Source organism: Schistocerca nitens, chromosome 6, assembly GCF_023898315.1.
Source record: "Schistocerca nitens isolate TAMUIC-IGC-003100 chromosome 6, iqSchNite1.1, whole genome shotgun sequence".
Taxonomy (NCBI): Eukaryota; Metazoa; Arthropoda; class Insecta; order Orthoptera; family Acrididae; genus Schistocerca; species Schistocerca nitens.
In genome coordinates this window covers 378483850-378505237 of record NC_064619.1, presented here as the reverse complement: position 1 = coordinate 378505237, position 21388 = coordinate 378483850, and the positions used below count along the sequence as shown (strand labels likewise).

Sequence of the window (21388 nt, the reverse complement as noted above, 5' to 3'; positions counted from 1 at the left end):
TATATGGGGAGAGATAAAGGTGAACAAGAAAGCAACTGGAGATCTGGTATGAAAAAAGGCGAAAAAGTGTTGGTTTAGTTGATCCTGTGGTGAACTTGGGTTGGTAGACAGCGATGTGCATAAAGGTTAGGTGGTTGTGTTGCCGCTAAAACACGTTGAAGGACGGAGAAATTCGGGAAAATTTCGAAAAAACGTATTAAAAGGAGTGGTGTTGTGGTGAAAGATTACGAAAATGGGGCTAAAAATTGTCTGATGAAGAAATAATGACGTTAAAACCTGTGGGGAGCGGCTAAAATGATCAGTGATGTGCGAAAAACGGAAGTTGAAATAAAGTGGAAGTTATTAGAACTGGCCGAAATGGTTGTTTAATACGTGAAAGCAGCTGTTATTGAACTAGAAACGGTGGATTTTATAGCAGCGGTAGTGTTGAAAGCGGAAAATATTTTTTTTTTTTTACGACAGCTGCCATCCATTCCACATCAAACGGTCCCTTCCCTACAGCCTAGGTCTTCGTGGCAAACGAATCTGCTCCAGTCCGGAATCCCTGAAGCATTACACCAACAACCTGACAACAGCTTTCGCATCCCGCAACTACCCTCCCGACCTGGTACAGAAGCAAATAACCAGAGCCACTTCCTCATCCTCTCAAATCCAGAACCTCCCACAGAAGAACCACAAAAGTGCCCCACTTGTGACAGGATACTTTCCGGGAATGGATCAGATTCTGAATGTGGCTCTCCAGCAGGGATACGACTTACTCAAATCCTGCCCTGAAATGAGATCCATCCTTCATGAAATCCTCCCCACTCCACCAAGAGTGTCTTTCCGCCGTCCACCTAACCTTCGTAACCTCTTAGTTCATCCCTATGAAATCCCCAAACCACCTTCCCTACCCTCTGGCTCCTACCCTTGTAACCGCCCCCGGTGTAAAACCTGTCCCATGCACCCTCCCACCACCACCTACTCCAGTCCTGTAACCCGGAAGGTGTACACGATCAAAGGCAGAGCCACGTGTGAAAGCACCCACGTGCTCTACCAACTGACCTGCCTACACTGTGATGCATTCTATGTGGGAATGACCAGCAACAAACTGTCCATTCGCATGAATGGACACAGGCAGACAGTGTTTGTTGGTAATGAGGATCACCCTGTGGCTAAACATGCCTTGGTGCACGGCCAGCACATCTTGGCACAGTGTTACACCGCCCGGTTTATCTGGATACTTCCCACCAACACCAACCTATCCGAACTCCGGAGATGGGAACTTGCTCTTCAATATATCCTCTCTTCCCGTTACCCACCAGGCCTCAATCTCCGCTAATTTCAAGTTGCCGCCACTCATACCTCACCTGTCATTCAACATCATCTTTGCCTCTTCACTTCCGCCTCGACTGACACCTCTGCCCAGACTTTAAATATGTCTGCTTGTGTCTGTATATGTGTGGATGGATATGTGTGTGTGTGCGAGTGTATACCTGTCCTTTTTCCCCCTAAGGTAAGTCTTTCCGCTCCCGGGATTGGAATGACTCCTTACCCTCTCCCTTAAAACCCACATCCTTTTGTCTTTCCCTCTCCTTCCCTCTTTCCTGATGAGGCAACAGTTTGTTGCGAAAGCTTGAATTTTGTGTGTATGTTTGTGTTCGTTTGTGTGTCTGTCGACCTGCCAGCACTTTCATTTGGTAAGTCACATCATCTTTGTTTTTAGATATATTTTTCCTACGTGGAATGTTTCCCTCTATTATAACCATATATATATATATATATATATATATATATATATATATATATATATATATATATGATGTGACTTACCAAATGAAAGCGCAGGCACGTCGATAGACACACAAACAAACACAAACATTTGTGTTTGTTTGTGTGTCTATCGACGTGCCAGCGCTTTCGTTTGGTAAGTCACATCATCTTTGTTTTTAGATATATTTTTCCCACGTGGAATGTTTCCCTCTATTAATTTATATATATATATATATATATATATATATATATATATATATATATATATATTCTTATGCTTTTCTTTCTTTTAGTACAGCTAAAGATACATCAGTATTATCTAAATTTTTTACACTTATTTATGTACACTTGTCTCTCTACTAAAATATTACTACAAGTCACATTCTTGTGAAGAGTACTTTCGCTCCCCACAAAATCAGTATAAAGAACAATAAATTGCTCATATATCATGAGGCTTTATCTAAAATTGGTTTTGAAACTTATACCTTTGCATGCATGTCCTCACATGCATGCCTTCACCCACAGGGAAGAATTAGCTTCCAAAAATTAGAAAAATTCAGAAATGCTCACTATGGAGAATTTTTTTTGTAAAAAAAAAATCTTTCTCTCATTCTTTGTTACAACAGTGTTTTTTCGTCAGTTTCAATTAACATGTGACTTCAAATTATTAATTTATACATGCAAATATACATACTTGATTGTACAGGTAGTTTTGTTCTAACAAGCATATTCCAGTGGAGGACTTTTGTTTGAGATGAAAATAGGTTATTTAAATTTTTGAAATTATGATTTCTATTTATAAATTTTCAAAGAGACAACATTCCTGAGACCAAATAATTTCTTTGACTTAGGGTACACCAAACGATAAGCATTAGGGTGTGGATTTTCTATGACTTCAAAAAGCCCAATATAGATACCAAAGAATTTTTTAATTTCTGAAGTTAATATTTTTGATTTTTCATGAGATTTTACCGGAACAAGATCCCCAATTTTGAAAGTGGTTAATTTTACCCTATTGTTATGTCTTTTATTCCTCTTTTCCCCTTGTTTCCTCATAGTTTCCCTGACAATATCTTCTCTCTTTCTTGCATAGTTAAAGGTGTACATTTAGGAAATTCAATAAGTTCTGATATAAGATTTGGAGCTCTGTTATTAAACATTATCTCATACGGTGAAAATCCTGTGGAACTATGTTGTAGACTATTCATAATATCTTCAAAATTGCGAATGTGCTCAAACCAGGTTGGATGTTTATGGCTACAATAGGTTCTGCAAAGTCTCCCAATTTCCCTCATATATATTCTGCAGGATTGGTGGATGGACAATAAACAGATGTAAGTATATGCTTCAATTTTGATCTTACAATAAACTTTTTCCAAATTTTAGAGGTGAACTGTGAACCATTATCTGATAATATAGCTTTTGGTTTACCCACGTGTGCGAAATAATCTCTTTCAATTTTTATTATAATTTCATGGCTAGTAGCTTTTTTCACTGGATATAGTTTAATTAATTTTGAAAATACATCTACCATAACAAATATGTAACAGTGACCACCTTTACTCTTTGGTAGCATTCCATATAAGTCCACAGCGATAAGATCTAAAGGTTTTTCCGGAATAATGTTTTGCATCTCTCCACCACGTCTTTGATTGCTCACTTTAACTCTCTGACATTTGTCACAGGTTGCCAATTCTTTTCTTACCTTCTTTCCAATATTGTAAAAATAAACGTTTTCTTGTATCTTTTGAATGCACTTCTGTATCCCACAATGACCAAAACTTTCATGTATGTAAATGATCAGCTTTTCAGCATCTGCCTCCGGCCAACACAGTTTCCAATTATCAGAATCTACATCTGTTCTCCAAAATAAAATCCCCTTATGTAATTTGTAAAATTTATCAAGTTTCTCATACCCCTTCTTGCCTAAACATTCTTTGATTAATTTCCAACTTTTATCTAAATTTTGATTTTTCCTAATTTGGTTGCACATAGCTCTAATTGTTTTCTCATTTTCCACCCCTTTCAAGTATCTAATTTTAAATTGCTTTTCCTCCTCTTGTTCAAAAATCTCCTTTTCTCCCCCAATTGGTAACCTTGAAAGTGAATCAGCTACTACATTCTCAGAACCTTTTATGTGCTTGATTTCAAAGGCAAACTGTTGCAGAAATATTGCCCATCTGGTCAATCTACTGTGGTATAATTTGCACTCTTGTAAGTAACTCAAAGCTTTGTGATCCGAAAATACTATGGTTTTATGTCCAATAAGGTAAATTCTAAATTTTGTAAAAGCCCAATGAATTGCCAAAAGTTCCTTCTCTGTGACTGTATAATTTTTCTCATGCTTGAGCAACATTCTGCTTGCAAATGCTATGGTACAATGTATCTTAACTCCATTCTCTACTCTTTCTTAAAATAACTCTGTTCCAAGCCCATAATTACTGCTATTCAAACAAAATGGTAAATTAAAATCAGGTCTGTGTAATAAGTGTTGCTTCCTCAACTCTTGCTTAATTTTATCAAACTCTTCCTAACAACTTTTATCCCAAACCCAAACAGTGTTTTTCTTAAGTAACTGACTTAAACATGGTGCATTCAGACTCTGATCACTTATGTGTTTTCGGTAATAACCGCATAACCCAAAGAACGACTTTCATTGTTTTTTAGTCTTAGGAATAGGAATTTCTGAAATTGCTTTAATTTTTTCTGGATCTGCCAAAATTCCCTTGTCTGTGACAACATGACCCAAACATTTTAATTCAGAAACTGCAAATTTACATTTCTCTAATTTCAATGTCATACCCCTTTTCTAAGTTTTTCACAAACTGACTTCAAAATCGAAAAATGTTCCTCCCAATTTTGCCCTGTAACCAAAATGTCATCTACATAAATTATCAGTTTAGATGCAAGTTCTTACCCCAGTACATGATACAAAGCTCTTATGAATTCGGAAACAGAAGAATTTAACCCAAATGACACAACACAATATTGGTAACTCTTACCATTGTACAAGAAAGCAGTATATTTTCTAGAATTAACCGAAAGTGGTACCTGATGAAAACCTGAAGTTAGATCCAAACTTGACATTTATTTTATATCTGTAAATTTATAGAGTAACTCATCAATATTTTCGGGATGGTCTGTCTGCCTGAACAAAATTTTGTTTAAGTGTCTAGAGTCCAAAACCAATCTTACTCCACCATCTTTTTTTTGAAACAACTACTAGAGGATTATTATATGCACTGATACTCCTTTCTATTATATTACACCCTTCCATCTATTTCAGCTCTTTCTCAACAGCAGGTCTTTTTGATATTGCAATACTGTATGGTTTTATGAAAAATGGTTCATGAGGTTTTACCTGAAGCTCACACAGATAACCCTTTACCCTACCAGGTACGTCACTGAAAACATCACTGTATTCCCACAGCAGATTTTCTAACTGTTGTTTTTGCTTCCCAGATAAATTTTGTGTTTCTGAAATTTTCAAGTTTACTAAATTCCCAAATTCAACTTCATCAGTATCAAATCTATGAATTTCAATATTCTCCAGTCTATTTTCTTTTAGTAAATTGATACTGTCAAAATTTCCATTACTCTGATCACCAAGTGTGTTCACAAAATTTGTCTGAATGTATTCCCTTTCACTAGTTTCTATCAAAAGTTTTCTTCCAACCCAATCAAATGCTGTATTTACTTTCACTATCCAATTCATACCCAAAAGAAAATCCTCATTAAATTCCTGAATTACAAAACATCCATGTGTGAACAACTTGCCTTCAATTAAAAATGTCACTAAAGCCTGACTTTTTACCAATTTACTGCTCTTCCCAGTAGCACCTTTTATCTTTACCCCCAACAACTGGCATTTCAACATAATCTTTCCCCACTTTCAATTTCTTGCTTAACCTTTCAGATATTCCCGAGATAACACTTCCTGTATCAATTAAACGTTTACCAATCCATGACCCAATTTGAACTTTTATATAAGGACTGCAAAATTGATCACTTTTCTCAGAACTTGTATCCTCATGTAATAAGTGACTTTCAATTTCCCCAAACCTATACTTATCAGAATCATATGGTATACCATTATATGTATTATTTGTCACAGTTATAAAATTTTCACAAGATACAAAATTGTCATTTGTACTCTCTATTATCTCAAATAGCCAAGAATTTTCATCCAAATCGCATTGTATACTATTGAAGTACTTATCCTTCAGCTTTTCAAAAATAAAGTATCTCATCTTTTTCCACCACTCAGGACATATAGTTTCACATACATTAATAAGCATCTTTCTAAAGTTCTTGTCAAAAGAAATAGTTTCACTGTTCAGCCATAGATTCATAAGAAATGTGTGTGTGTGTGTGTGTCATTAGTATCTGTAAAAGTTTCACTTAGGCTAGAAGTTATACATGTGTCATCATTATTTGTGTAGTCAGATTCTTTACCAACAACATCAAAATTCACACTTTCACATACACCCTGCTTGCGAGCCTTATTCATCCTGGTAACATCCCTGGGAATTTCTATAATATTCTCACTATTTAATCCATTTTCAACCATGTGTATACTCAACTCCCTATTTAAACTAATGAAACACCTTTCCTCAACACTATCATCAATACCATTACCATCATTATCAACTTTATCATCAACATCATTATCATTATACATATTCAGCTCATACACATTCAAATTATCCCCCAAAATATTATTTCCCCTTTCTAAAGTTACCAGATCCCTTTCACCAATACATTCATTCTCACAGCATGCATTCTCTTTTTCATTCACACACGTCTCTGAACTACTACAAATTACATCATTTGACAAAGTGTTGTTCTTTTCTGCCCAAGTGTAAACCTCTGTCAAATTAAATGAATCACAATTACTTTTATCTACTGTATGTTCTTGTGTACTGAAAATTTTATCTTTATCAATATCATCATTATTTTCCTCTTGAAATTTCTTCCATAAGTAACAACTAATAACCTCATGTGATAGCTTAGGTTTGGAACTGTCATGTTTGGGTTTATGATAGTCACATCCATTGGTCCTTTCATCAAGCTCACCTTCTGCCTCAACCTTGCGGACCTTCAAGGGGGCGTCTACTCGTTTTTTATTTCCTGAATTACAACTGGTTCCTGTTTAAACTGCTGATTGTGGTTCTGCCAATGTCTCTGATCAACATTTCTGTTCCCATTCATATGCCAAACATTACCTGGTTGTTGGTAGTTTCTGTTGTACTGATCTCTAGCAAAATTTCTGTGAATTTGATCCCTAAAGTGTTCTTTATTTTGTTGATTATTTCCGCGAAAATGTTGTTCTTGTTTTGGATGAAAATTATGGTCCTTCTTTTGAAAATTGTTATATCCCTCTGAATTTTGACTGACACCATGATAATTGTTTTGTTCCCATTTTTGAAAGTTGTAATTTCCCCAATTTTGACCACTACTTTTCTGAGTAAACCCACTGTGTGTTCTTGTTGTTACCCTATCCAACTTTTCAATATAATTGAGAAACTGCTCAACATTAGTATCAGGACAATGAACTAAACTCAACTGCATTGCTGATGACATTCTTCTCTTTAAGGTATCAGTTTTGATCAAGTCATCCAAAGGTTTTGCTAAATGAATAAGTTTTTTAAGTTCACTTCTGCAAAATTGTTTCATGCTCCCATCTGATTCTCTATAGTTTCTCCCATTCAAAAATTCACTTTTGATTCTAGTTTGTTTAAGATCATCCCAAAAATTTTCCAGAAATTTTGATTCAGATTCTGAAAAGGTCATCCCCACAGTTACAATCTGGTTTGCCCAAGTCAAAGCTTCCCCTTCCAAGAATTTTTTCACAAATTTAATTTTCATATCATCTGGTGAGTGAGGTAAAAAACAATCCTTACAATACTGTATAAAATCAACGGGGTGTAAGGGTCCATCTACCGAAAAGTGCTTCACTGGAATATTAGATACAAGATTGCATGTGTTGATGTTGCGATTTTTGCTTTGAGATTCAATGTCAAAACTTTCAATTTTTTCGCTAAGTTCTTTGACAGATTTTTTGTTTTCTAAATCATTGCATTCTACTTTTTTTCTAGAGTAACCAAACGATTGTCAGTTTTTTGTTCTACATTTTTTACTAAAACTTTTGTGTTCTCATCCAAATTTTTAATTTCCCCTTTTATCTCATTAAAATCAATTAAATGTATTTCCCTATCTGCCAGTAACTCATTTTTTACAGTATTAATTTCATCGCTCAATTTATCAGCTATTTCATTTACATTTGCTTCCACAGATGCAATTTTTTCCGCAACACTGCCAACTCTGTTCGAAACATCACCCCCTTGGGTATTGACTGCTTGGACTTGCAACAAAATGTTATCAATTTTTTCATCCCAGTAAGTCTTATTGTCGTCAACTGATTGTTTGATTTCTTTCGTGAAATTTACAAGAAAACTTTTTAAATCAAATTGATTGGTTCTTTCTATTTCATTTGACCTGTCCGGATTTTCGAAGTCTATTAAATTACTATTTTCTACTTTAGGCAAAATACTCTCGAAAATCTCATAAGTCATTGTGAAGAAAAAAAAAAAAATACACACACACACACACACACACACACACACACACACACACACACTCGCATGCACATCACTCACATGCACACACCTGTCTCCCTACGTTATGCTCAGTAAACTACCAGCTCTTTCCTGGCCCACATTGAGTGAACTGGGGTGAGGTGGGGGTGGGCGATGCAAGGTGGGATTGGTTGAGGAATGGAGAGAGGCAGGAGGCAGGGATGGGGTTGGGGGGGGGGGGGAGCATCTAATGGCTCACAGGAGAGTGGGGAGCCATCTGTGGGCTGGTAGGTAGAGGGGGCAGGTGGCAGACGGCTTGAATTCACAGGCTAGGGCAAGATGTAGCAACACACAACTAGCTGACATAAATTGGATGGGGTTACTTTGGCAGGGGATGATCTGTGTACACACACACTCACAAAATTGGGTGGGGGGACAGTGAGCTACCTTGGGTTTAGGGCACGGAGATTACAGGAGTGAAGGACATGCTGTAAGGATAGCTCCCATCTGCATCTCAGAGAAGCTGGTGGTGGGAGGATCCAGATTGTCCAGGTTGTGAAGTAGCCATTGAAATTGCACATGTTACGGTCTGCTGCATGTTGTTCCACTGGGTGCTCCACCTTGTTTTTGGCAACGGTTTGGTGGTGGCCATTCATCCTAGTCGACACTGGTTGGTTGTCATACCAATGTAAATTGTTGGACAGTGGTTGCAGCAGAGCTGATATATAACATGGCAGCAGTCACAGGGGGCCGGGTCTCTGATGGGGCAGCATAAGCCTGTGACGAGACTGGAGTAGGTGGTGCTGGGTGAGTGGATTGGGCAGGTCTTGCATCTGTGTATTCCACAAGGTATGATCCCTGTGGCTGTGGATCAGGGGAGGGAATTCTCATCACTGCAGATGCATCTGCCACAGATGTTCAGGCTATATGGAAGGGATTTTTTGGTGTGGAAGGGGTGGTGGCTGTCAAAGTACGGGAACTGTTGGTGATTGATGTGTTTGATGTGGGTGGAGCTGAGGTGTGGATGGAGCCACCTGAGAGGAGTAGACTGACATCTAGGAAGGTTGCACAAAGGGTGGAGGAGGACCAGGTGAAGTGGAAGGGACAGAAGGTGTTGAGATCGTGGAGGAATGAAGATAAGGTGTCCTGGACTTGGGTCCAGACCCCCGATTTGTAAGCTGTTGAATAATTAGATATTGAGTCAAAGAGGACTAATTCCCTGATTGTAAACCTGGATGATGAAACCATTGAATTAAATTTGGAAATGACAGTGTAATGGACATTCATTTGGAGACCACACGAGACAGAACTGAACAAAGTTTTAGAGAACACATATTAGTTCATAATAAAAGAAGATAAATATGAGTAAATAATAACAGACATTCTAAAGAATTTACTGAACTAAATTCAGTTCATAAATGTTTATGATGGTCTGTAATGAGACATTGTATATTAGACAATAAAGAACAGCCAAAGTTTAAAGAGAAAACTACCGGAACTTACATATGGTAGCCAGTGTATGTCATCAGAAGTGTGTGGGATTGCAGGATTAGTCAAAAGTGTATCATCTGAGAAATATTACAAAATTTCCTGTGAGCTTTTCATAATTGCCTCAGCCAAATTAGAAATCAGTAACAAATTGCGAGACCAAATATATAGTGTCTGACAGAAAAATGTATACACACTTTAAGGAACGAAAAGTGTTACTTATGTGTTTATTTTACATTTAATAATTGATCACACATGTTGTACAACCTTCAGTTTAGCAAATGGTTACTTTAAATGCTCAAAATGTTCACCGTTGGCAGCTATACACATAACAGAACGACGAGCGGTCACCACAACAATGTCAGTCAATGTTACAGTGGAGATTGCTGCACATGTCACTGTAATCTCCTGGCGAAGTTCCTCCAGTGTGCATGGCTTATATCGATAGACGTTATCTTTCACAATTTCCAAGTAAAAGTCTATAGGTGTTAGATCTGGCGACCTTGGAGGGAACTCAATTGGCCGTCTTTGTCCAATCCAATGCCCTGGAAAATTGTCATCCAGAAAAGCTCGTACAGCTAGGTGGTAGTGTGGTGGCACCCCAACCTGTTGGTAGAAGATCTGTTCATCAGCCCCATAAAGCACACATATACGTGGCAAAATTGATGCGCGTAACATTTCCAGGTACACTGCTCCAGTGACACTAGCATCAAAGAAAAAGGGTCCTACTAAGCCCCTAGAGCCTAGATGATAGTCCACACTACACATGAACCCGTGATAGACTGACCACTTTATCCACATAAACATGCGGTTTTTCCGGTGCCAAGTACACACTTTTATGCCGATTAACGGTTCCATTAAGTTTAAATTGTGTCTCATCACTCCATACTACCTTCATCACAAATTGTTCATTATCAGTTACTATTTGCTGGTACCATTCGCAAAATTGCATTTGGCAATCAGGATCGTCGTCATTAATCGTGTGCAGTAATTGTGGAATGCAAACTTTCCACTTTGCAGCTTTGAGAATTCTTCATACACTTGTATTGCTAACCCCCACTGCACATGCACATTGCATAGCAGACTTCTGTGGAGAATTAACAAATGTTTCCAACATGAGAGCTGATGAAGCAGTACTTGTAGCTGTACGCTGTCTTCCTGACCTTACTTTTTGAATATCACAAATCATTCCATGCAATTCAAACTTGTCAGTGATGTGTTTAGTCCTTAGGTGGGTTGGTGGTTCTGGTTCAAAACCCCACCTCCACTGATGTTGCACTTCAACGGCTTTATAAAACTTGAAAAACCACTTCACAATACATTGTCATTGCTCGAATGTCAAGCGTGGTTCAGCCATCCAGAACGTATCTCTGCCTACGTAGATCAACACCTTCAACCCATTACATGCAGTCTCCCATCCTTCATCAAAGACACCAACCACTTTCTCGAACGCCTGGAATCCTTATCCAGTCTGTTACCCCCGGAAACCATCCTTGTAACCATTGATGCCACTTCCTTATACACAAATATTCCGCACGTCCAGGGCCTCGCTGCGATGGAGCACTTCCTTTCACGCCGATCACCTGCCACCCTACCAAAAACCTCTTTCCTCATTACCGTAGCCAGATTCATCCTGACCCACAACTTCTTCACTTTTGAAGACCAGACATACCAACAATTAAAGGGAACAGCCATGCGTACCAGGATGGCCCCCTTGTATGCCAACCTATTCATGGGTCGCTTAGAGGAAGCCTTCTTGGTTACCCAGGCCTGCCAACCCAAAGTTTGGTACAGATTTATTGATGACATCTTCATGATCTGGACTCACAGTGAAGAAGAACTCCAGAAATTCCTCTCCAACCTCAACTCCTTTGGTTCCATCAGATTCACCTGGTTCTACTCCAAATCCCATGCCACTTTCCTTGACATTGACCTCCACCTGTCCAATGGCCAGCTTCACACGTCCGTCCACATCAAACCCACCAACAAGCAACAGTACCTGCATTATGACAGCTGCCACCCATTCCACATCAAACGGTCCCTTCCCTCCAGCCTAGGTCTTCATGGCAAACGAATCTGCTCCAGTCCGGAATCCCTGAACCATTACACCAACAACCTGAAAACAGCTTTCGCATCCCGCAACTACCCTCCCGACCTGGTACAGAAGCAAATAACCAGAGTCACTTCCTCAATCTCCTCAAACCCAGAACCTCGCACAGAAGAACCCCAAAAGTGCCCCACTTGTGACAGGATACTTTCCGGGACTGGATCAGATTCTGAATGTGGCTCTCCAGCAGGGATACGACTTCCTCAAATCCTGCCCTGAAATGAGATCCATCCTTCATGAAATCCTCCCCACTCCACCAAGAGTGTCTTTCCGCCGTCCACCTAACCTTCGTAACCTCTTAGTTCATCCCTATGAAATCCCCAAACCTTCTTCCCTACCCTCTGGCTCCTACCCTTGTAACCGCCCCCGGTGTAAAACCTGTCCCATGCACCCTCCCACCACCACCTACTCCAGCCCTGTAACCCGGAAGGTGTACACGATCAAAGGCAGAGCCATGCGTGAAAGCACCCATGTGATTTACCAACTGACCTGCCTGCACTGTGAAGCTTTCTATGTGGGAATGACCAGCAACAAACTGTCCATTCGCATGAATGGACACAGGCAGACAGTGTTTGTTGGTAATGAGGATCACCCTGTGGCTAAACATGCCTTGGTGCATGGCCAGCACATCTTGGCACAGTGTTACACCGTCCGGGTTATCTGGATACTTCCCACTAACACCAACCTGTCAGAACTCCGGAGATGGGAACTTGCCCTTCAGTATATCCTCTCTTCTCGTTATCCTCAAGCCTCAATCTCCGCTAATTTCAATTTGCTGTTGCTCATACCTCACCTGTCTTTCAACAACATCTTTTCCTCTGTACTTCCACCTCGACTGACATCTCTGTCCAAACTCTTTGCCTTTACAAATGTCTGCTTGTGCCTGTGTAGGTGCGGATGGATGCGTGTGTGCGAGTGTATACCTGTCCTTTTTTCCCCCTAAGGTAAGTCTTTCCGCTCCCGGGATTGGAATGACTCCTTACCCTCTCCCTTAAAACCCACATCCTTTCGTCTTTCCCTCTCCTTCCCTCTTTCCTGATGAAGCAATCGTTTGTTGCGAAAGCCTGAATTTTGTGTGTATGTTTGTGTTTGTTTGTGTGTCTATCGACCTGCCAGCACTTTCGTTCGGTAAGTCACATCATGAACTAATGATATGTAGTTGTGACTGCTCATCTCTCCTCCCCCCCCCCCCCCCCCTGTATTCTCTCAAAATATTGATGGATTGTAATTGAGAACATTCACCAGTCCTAGTGTGTGTGTGTGTGGGGGGGGGCATCCTGTAATTAGTACTTTGCTCTATGCTGAGAGAGAGAGAGAGAGAGAGAGAGAGAGAGAGAGATAGATCGAGAGAGAAGGGGGGGGGGCGGAGGAAGGGGGGTTGAGCTTGGACAGAAGAGGAGAGGGGGTGTAGACTGTAGACACCTAGATGACAAGGAAGACACAAAACCAAAGATGTACTAGGTCTGTTCAAAAAATTTCGGAACTTTGGCCACAAAATTTTTCTATGCTTACTTTTTACTTATTGTGCATGGCCTCCTTCGAAATACTCTCCTCCACAATTGATACAGCACTCCCAATATTGTTTCTGCTTCTGGAAGCAGTCTTGGTACACCTCTTTCTGGACTGTGCAAAGCGCCATCTGCAATTTTTTTTTGTATTGTGTATTGTTGCAAATCTTCATCCTTACAATGGGGTTTTCAACTTTGGAAATAAAAAAAGTCCAAAGAGGCCAGGTTCTCATTTGCATGATCCAAAGGCTCTTCACAAATTGTGAGGCAAAGCTCTTGACTCATGAGCTGTGGAATGAGCTTGGTGGCAACATGATGCATGCTAAGATGCTGTGTCAAGATTTCATGACATGATCCAACTGAAATGTTACATTCTTCTGCAGTCTTTCAGATGGTTAGTCCTGAGTTGGCATGCACAATTTCCTTGACATTCCTGACGTGAGTGTCGTTGGTAGATGTAGCAGGCTGTCCTGAATGAGGGTCATCTTTAACTTCTGTCTGGCCATTTTTAAACCATGTGAACCATTTGTAACACTGAGTATGATTTAAAGACTCATCACTGCAGGCTTCCTGCATCATTTGGTGTGTCTCACTAAAGGTTTTCTTGGTTTTAAAGCAAAATCTAATGCAGATGTGTTGCTCCTCTAACTCTGCTATCTCAAAATTTGCAAACTGTGTGATACAATGTTCTACTTAATACAGCACTGAACAATAACTAATAGATATACAGCAGTGAAACTTGTGGCAGTTACTCCACATTTCGCTCCATCATACCATCCAAGCAAAATTACGTATCTTCTGGAAGTCTTTGAACAGGCTTCATTTTCTTAAGTCTTTTGCAAGAGTTCTTAGTGTTCTTTGCGTATGATTTTCAGGTTGACACTCACCAGTCCACTCCAGCTGTGGAACCAAGCAGTTATGAAACTGAGGAGGAGCCAGCAGGGACAAAGCCAAAGCAGAAGGTAGAATTTTCAGCAGATATTGAGAGCCAGTCACAACCGTTACAGCAGCAGGGTCAGGTTGTTGTTGTAGGAATGGATGTGACAGCAAGTTGTGAAGGTGGAGGTCGTTGGTCCAGGCCTGGAACACCGGTGCCACCACCAGATTTTGGAGTACTTCCTGGCTCAGTGTCACGGAGTCGGAGTGCTACTCCAGCACCTGTAGAAACTGAAACACGATCCATTATGTTGGAAGGACATTTACCGTCTCACTCACAGTTACTTGTGTCAGATTCTGAGACACATGCTGAACCAACTGGTGCCCCAGGTAGTGCAGATGCTGATCCTCCTGTTGTTCTAAGTGGAAAAGTGACACTTTCACTAATCAGCCTTCAAGAAGCACTTGCTGCTGAGGAGGAACAGGAACAGCAGAAGCAATCTGAGCAGCAGAAGCAATCTGAGCAGGAGGAGGAGGAGGAGGAGGAGGAGCAGCAGCAGCAGCAGCAGCAGCAGCAGCAACAACAACAACAACAACAAGTAGGAATAAAATGACTGTTTTACTGACTGCTGCTATGGCAAAAACTAACAAGTGTGAACTTTTTCTGGCAGTTTGATGTGTTAAAACTAACCACTTTTTCATCAAAACCTGTGCTGAAAGAACTGGTTATTTCAACAGGCTAGTAAAGATACTACATATGACAAGTATTTCTTTGTCATTGTACTAAAAGCATCTTGAGCTATCTCATGGAAACACCTGCAACTGCTTATTGCCATTGGCTCATTTTTCAGTTTATGAAATATGCCTAATCAGTAACTAAGGAAATAACAGCATCTATTTGTTATTAACATGTGAATAATTGGAACTTACTCACTTTATCATGATATTTTTTGCATAAATTAATTATTACTATTATCCCCCCCCTCTCATTTTTTCCAGTTGGTGTGAATAGAATTGATAATATTGAAAACTTTTGTTTCATAGTTAGAGTTGGGCATTGCTGTTTGGCTAACATCACTAAATGGAATGAAGTGTTACTCAAGCTCAAATATTCAATCTTAATTTAACGGAACAAACTATGTTGTTGTTGTTGTTAGGGTCTTCAGTCTAGAGACTGGTTTGATGCAGCTCTCCATGCTATCCTATCTGCTGCAAGCTTCTTCATCTCTGAGTAACTACTGCAACCTACATCCTTCTGAATCCGTTAGTGTATTCATCCCTTGGTCTCCCGCTATAATTTTTACCCTCCACGCTTCTGTACGATATTAAATTGGTGATCCGTTGATGCCTCAGAATGTGTCCTACCAAATGATCCCTTCTTCGAGTCAAGTTGTGCCACAAGTTCCTCTTCTCCACAATTCTATTCGGTACCACCTCATTAGTTACGCTATCTACCCATTTAATCTTCAGCATTCTTCTGTAGCACCACATTTCGAAAGCTTCTAAACAATTTATCGCCCATATTTCACTTCAATACATGGCTACACTCCATACAAATACTTTCAGAAAGGGCTTCCTGACACTTAAATCGATACGTGATGTTAACAAATTTCTCTTCTTCAGAAACTCTTTCCTTGCTATTCCAGTCTACATTTTATATCCTCTCTACTTCGAACATCATCAGTTAATTTGCTCCTCAAATAGCAAAACTCATCTACTGCTTTAAGTGTCTCATTTCCTAATCTATTTCCCTCAGAATCACCTGATTTAATGCAACTACAGTCCATTATCCTAATTTTGTTTTTGTTGATGTTCATCTTATATCCTCCTTTCAAGACACTGTGCATTCCATTCAGTTGCTCTTCCAGGTCATTTGCTGTCTCTGACAGAATTACAATGTCCCTACTCTGAATTTCTTATTTTGTTTCCTTCACTGCTTGGTCAGTATACAGATTGAATAACATCGAGGATAGGTTACAACCCTGTGTCTCACTCCCTTCTCAACCACTGCTTCCCTTTCAAGCCCCTCGATTCTTATAACTGCCATCTGGTTTCTGTACAAATTGTAAATAGCCTTTCGCTCCCTGTATTTGACCCCTGTCACCTTCAGAATTTGAAAGAGAGTATTACAGTCAACCTAGTCAAAAGTTTTCTCTAATTTTACAAATGCTAGAAAACTAGGATTCATGCAACACATGTGACAAACAATCATTCAAAATGAAAGAAAAGTAAAGCAATAAAAAGAAGACTGAGGAAATGTTTGATTTATTGCAGAAATATGAGCCATAAATTCTGAACAGCCAAATTTTTATTTAGTCGCATGTAATGTAATTAAGGTATTATACAGAAATGCCACTCCGTAGAGAGTAGTCATCCTTTGTCGTCACGTGTAGGAAAAAGAAATTCCATGTTAACCAAGCTCTTCTTACTAGTTTTAGTTAATTAAATGCCAGACCAAGGCTCAAGATTAAGATGAAATACTTACAAGTGACAGCAATTATGATAGTAAATAACAAAATGAAAATGAAAGCTGCAGAACTACATAGAAAATTCATACATAATTCTAAGCTATGGTAGTAATGTTTCTAAAGGAGAGTGCAATGTTAGGTTACACATCCACTTACACTTGCACTTTTGAATTCAGGACTATTGAATCTTTGTGGGCTCGAAATGCATTATTATTTTCCCATGTTACAACTGGACCTACAAAAGCTATAATGTTCGTGAAGGGCATCTTACTTCAGAAAAGATATACTATAAGAAGGCTACATTTATTATAGGATTCTTAGCAGTTTTATGAATAGCATGCCAATCCCAAATTGTAACAATTAATGCAACATCATCTTATTCACTTCTTATTTTCCTTTTTTTCTCTGAAGGAGCTTAGTACATTATTATTATTATTGTTATTATTATTATTATTATTATTATTATTACTGTGTGCCCAAAGGCTGTCTTCTCACAGTTGTTCTCCATGTCCTCCTGTCTTCTAATGCTCTCTTCATGTCCACATGGCTTCCATTTCCGTTGCTGTCACTCATCTTGGGTCTTCCCCTTCCTGTCACACATCTCCTACATACTAATCCTTCCAAATCATTCACGATAAACTAGTCCTATTGCAACATGTGACCCAGTCAATTCCTCTTTCTTTTTCTTATAACTTCAAATAGTCTTTTTCTCTCCTATTCATTCCTGCACCTCTTCATCAGTCACTCTTCATACCCACATACACTATGTGATCAAAAGTATCCAAACACTCCCAGAAACATACATTTTTCATATTAGGTGCATTTTGCTGCCACCTACTGCTAGGTAATCCATATCAGCGACCTCAGTAGTCATTAGACATCGTGAGAGAGCAGAATGGGGTGCTCCATGGAACTCATGGACTTGGAATGTGATCAGGTGATTGGGTGTCACTTGTGTCACACATCTGTACGTGAGATTTCCACACTCCTAAACATCCCTAGGTCCACTGTTTCAGATGTGATAGTGAAGTGGAAGCGTGAAGGGATACGTACAGCACAAAAGCGTAAAGGCGGACCTCGTCTGTTGACTGACAGAGCTCGCGACAGTTGAAGAGGCTCGTAATGTGTAATATGCAGACATCTATCCAGACCATCACACAGGGATTCCAAACTGCATCAGGATCCACTGCAAGTACTATGACAGTTAGGCGGGAGGTGAGAAAACTTGGCTTTCATGGTCGAGCAGCTGCTAATAAGTCACATCATGCCAGTAAATGCCAAACAACCCCTCACTTGGTGTAAGGAGCATAAACATTGGACCATTGAACTGTGGGAAAATGTTGTGTGGAGTGACGAATCACGGTATACAATGTGGCGATCCGATGGCAGGGTGTGGGTATGGCAAATACCTAGTGAACATCATCTGCCAGCGTGTGATGTACCAACTGTAAAATTCGGACGCAATGATGTTATGGTGTGGTCGTGTTTTTCATGGAGGGGGTTTGCATCCCTTGTTGTTTTCCATGGCACTATCATAGCACAGGCCTACATTGATGTTTTAAGTTTTAAGCACCTTCTTGCTTCCCACTGTTGAAGAGCAATTCATGAATGGCGATTGCATCTTTCAACACGATCGATCACCTGTTCATGATGCACAGCCTGTGGCGGAGTGGTTAAATGACAATAATATGCCTGTAATGGACTGGCCTACACAGAGTCCTGATCTGAATCCTGTAGAACACCTTTGGGATATTTTGGAATGCTGACTACATGCCAGGCCTCACTGACCTACATCAATACCGCTCCTCCTTGGAGCACTCCATGAAAAATGGGCTGCCATTCCCCAAGAAACCTTCCAGCACCTGATTGAATGTATGCCTGTGAGAGTGGAAGCTGTCATCAAGGTTAAGGGTGGTCCAACACCATATTGAATTCCAGCATTACCGATGGAGTGCACCACAAACTTGTGTCTTTTCAGCCAGGTGTCCAGATACTTTTGATCACATAGTGTATTCTTACCATCCTCCTCCACACTCACTTCTCAAATGATTCCATCCTCCTTCAGCCCTTTGTCCTCATTGTCCATGTTGCAGGTCCATAGAGAGCGACTCTCCAGACAACGCTCTTAGTTAGTCTTTTCCTGAGCTTTCCAAATAATAAGTTGCTCTTTCTATTGAAAACTGCCTTAGCTACCATAACTAGGGTTTTGACCTCCTGGTGGCACTTTAAATCTTCTTAGATAGTTGGAAGCTGTCACTTGATTAATTTCAGTTTATCATATCTTTATATTAACTAGTTTCCACCTTTGCCAACCATCATGCACTTTGCTTTTCTTACCATCTCATTAAAATTTTTTAGCACTTTGTTTGTGTTACTTTCACTTCCAGTTAGTAATGTCATATCACCTGGAAATTGTACCTATGTTATTCTGTTTCCTCCAATACAGACTCCACTTTTGCCATATTGTTAAATGTTAAATGGAAGTTTGTGACTTATAAATGCTCATTTAATGATTTATTATGTCGGGATTGCCTGTTACTACAAATATTCACATTTATGGTTTCAGCAAATCATTGTGATATTCAGCAATGAATAGTTTTGTCATTATGTATAAATTCTAGTTATATGCATACTGAACATCACGAAAATATTGTATAATATTCAATAAATGTGATAGAATGATGCAGATGTTATTGACATATTTTAGTGCACACAGCACTAGTCACAGTTACACCTATGCAATCCAGACACAGTCTTCCTGGGAACTAGAAATATATGATCTTGGTCACACTTCATGTGTTTTGGAATCACTCTTTCAGTGTTAACGGCTACCACTGCCACTCAGCCCAGCAAGTGTAAACTTCCAGACTAGGCTGTGCTGCTGCTCCCAACAGTTTTCTCAGAACCTAACAACTCCAAATAGTTTATCCTTGTGTGCTCGGCACCATTGTCTGTATGCTGTCATCCAGCAGCTGTCCATGACCCTAGCTCCGAACTCCAGACATTTCACTGCTCTCAGCAAGCATCCAAGAACAGTCCACCCAAGAGCCAAAACGGAAACAGCTGGTGTGGCCCAAGAGCATTCAGCGCTGCTATCCTTGTGTTGTCGGCCAGCAGCTGCCCATTCTCTTCCCAGGCACTGGCTTCATGCTCTGAACTGTCTGCTGCCCAATACAGGAATTGTAACACTGTCGTGTTTGCTCACTTGTCGTTTCTGGTGGTGCTGTGCTCAACTGCTTTGATGTTCCAAGCATATTCTGCCACAGCAGGGACACACCACCAGCCTTGTCAACAATTGACATGTGAGGCATGGTTTTAACAGTGTCATGTAATTTAGCATACTGTTTGTGGATAAATTATCACATCTAAAGATGCTAATAATTTTCTGAAACCAGTAATATGGATACTTGTAATAATTGGGTGATCTGACATAATAAATTATTGTATAGGCATTTCTCAATAATTTCTTATAGATAGATGTTAAAGAGTCCACCAATATAGTTGAGCAGTCAGCAAGAGTGACTCATGCGAAGAATCCGGTTCAGTGCATGGTACTGCCAGGGATTTTGGCTTGGTGAGAGAAATGGAAAGAGGGTGCACACAGTCTTTTGATGCCAACTCAGAAGCTACTTGACTGAGAAGTAGTGGCTCCAAGGTCTGACAAGTTGACAATGAGAGGGAGAGCGATGTTGTGACCCCATGACTCTACACACCACATCCACGATGCCATGTGGCATAGGGTGACATTCTGACAGGTTGATGTTGCATGATCTTCAGGGCATGATCACAAAGTTAAGATCTTCAGATGTTAAAGAACAATAGCAAAAATAGCAGTTTTGTCTCACTCTCCTTCCAATCATGCTTTCCTCAGACATTTCATTCCCAACACTTACTCTTATCTTTTGTTATAAATATAAATTTTGTACTAATAGCTTCTCCTTTATTCTACAAAACACTCAAAAACATGATCTATTGTTATCTGTAAAAAGCGTTTTCTAAATCTAAAAATATAGTATAAATTACCTCTCTTGATATACCTCTCTCTCCTATACTTCTCAGTAGCCCAATTGTCTCTCTTGTTCCTTTATCATTTCTAAATCCATACTGTCACTCTGCAGTGTGCCGATTTAGCTTTCCATACAACTTTTTGTTCAGCAGTCTTAATAATATTTTGGCTCCATAACAGTCCAGTGTTCTGCACACTTCATGGTATTCTTCTTTTTCTCAGTTGGTACCATTACAGAGTCCTGTTGTCATTTTCCCATTTTGTATATCTCATTACAAAGGTGAACTATATTGCTTCTTCACTTGCCTATCCAGCTCTCAATCACTTCTACTAGCAATTCGTCAATTCCACATACCTTGTTTTTTTATCTTGTTAGGTGCTTTTTGCACTTCTTCATTCAAAATACTATACTCTTTTTCATCATATGAAACATTCGTCTCTTCTTTACCCTTTGTACTGGTTGATCTTTGATCCATCTCAGACAGATACAACACACATTCTCGCCTTCTCGTTAACGCCTCTTGTGGTTCTTTGCTTATTATCCCATCCAGACTTTCAGGGTGCATATAAATCTTTCTGTTCATAGTCTGAAAAACAGTCTCCCT

General features: G+C 39.7%; 1 protein-coding gene across 8 annotated transcripts in view; it reads left to right on the top strand.

The window, feature by feature from the left end:
- LOC126262309 (FK506-binding protein 5) overlaps positions 1-21388 on the top strand; it is a 202809-nt gene that overhangs the window by 118942 nt on the left and 62479 nt on the right. For all 8 annotated transcript variants that reach the window (XM_049958861.1, XM_049958854.1, XM_049958857.1 and 5 more), the window contains one exon: positions 14309-14908. In XM_049958861.1, coding sequence (XP_049814818.1) covers positions 14309-14908 — 600 coding nt within the window. The remainder of the gene's footprint in view (positions 1-14308; positions 14909-21388) is intronic.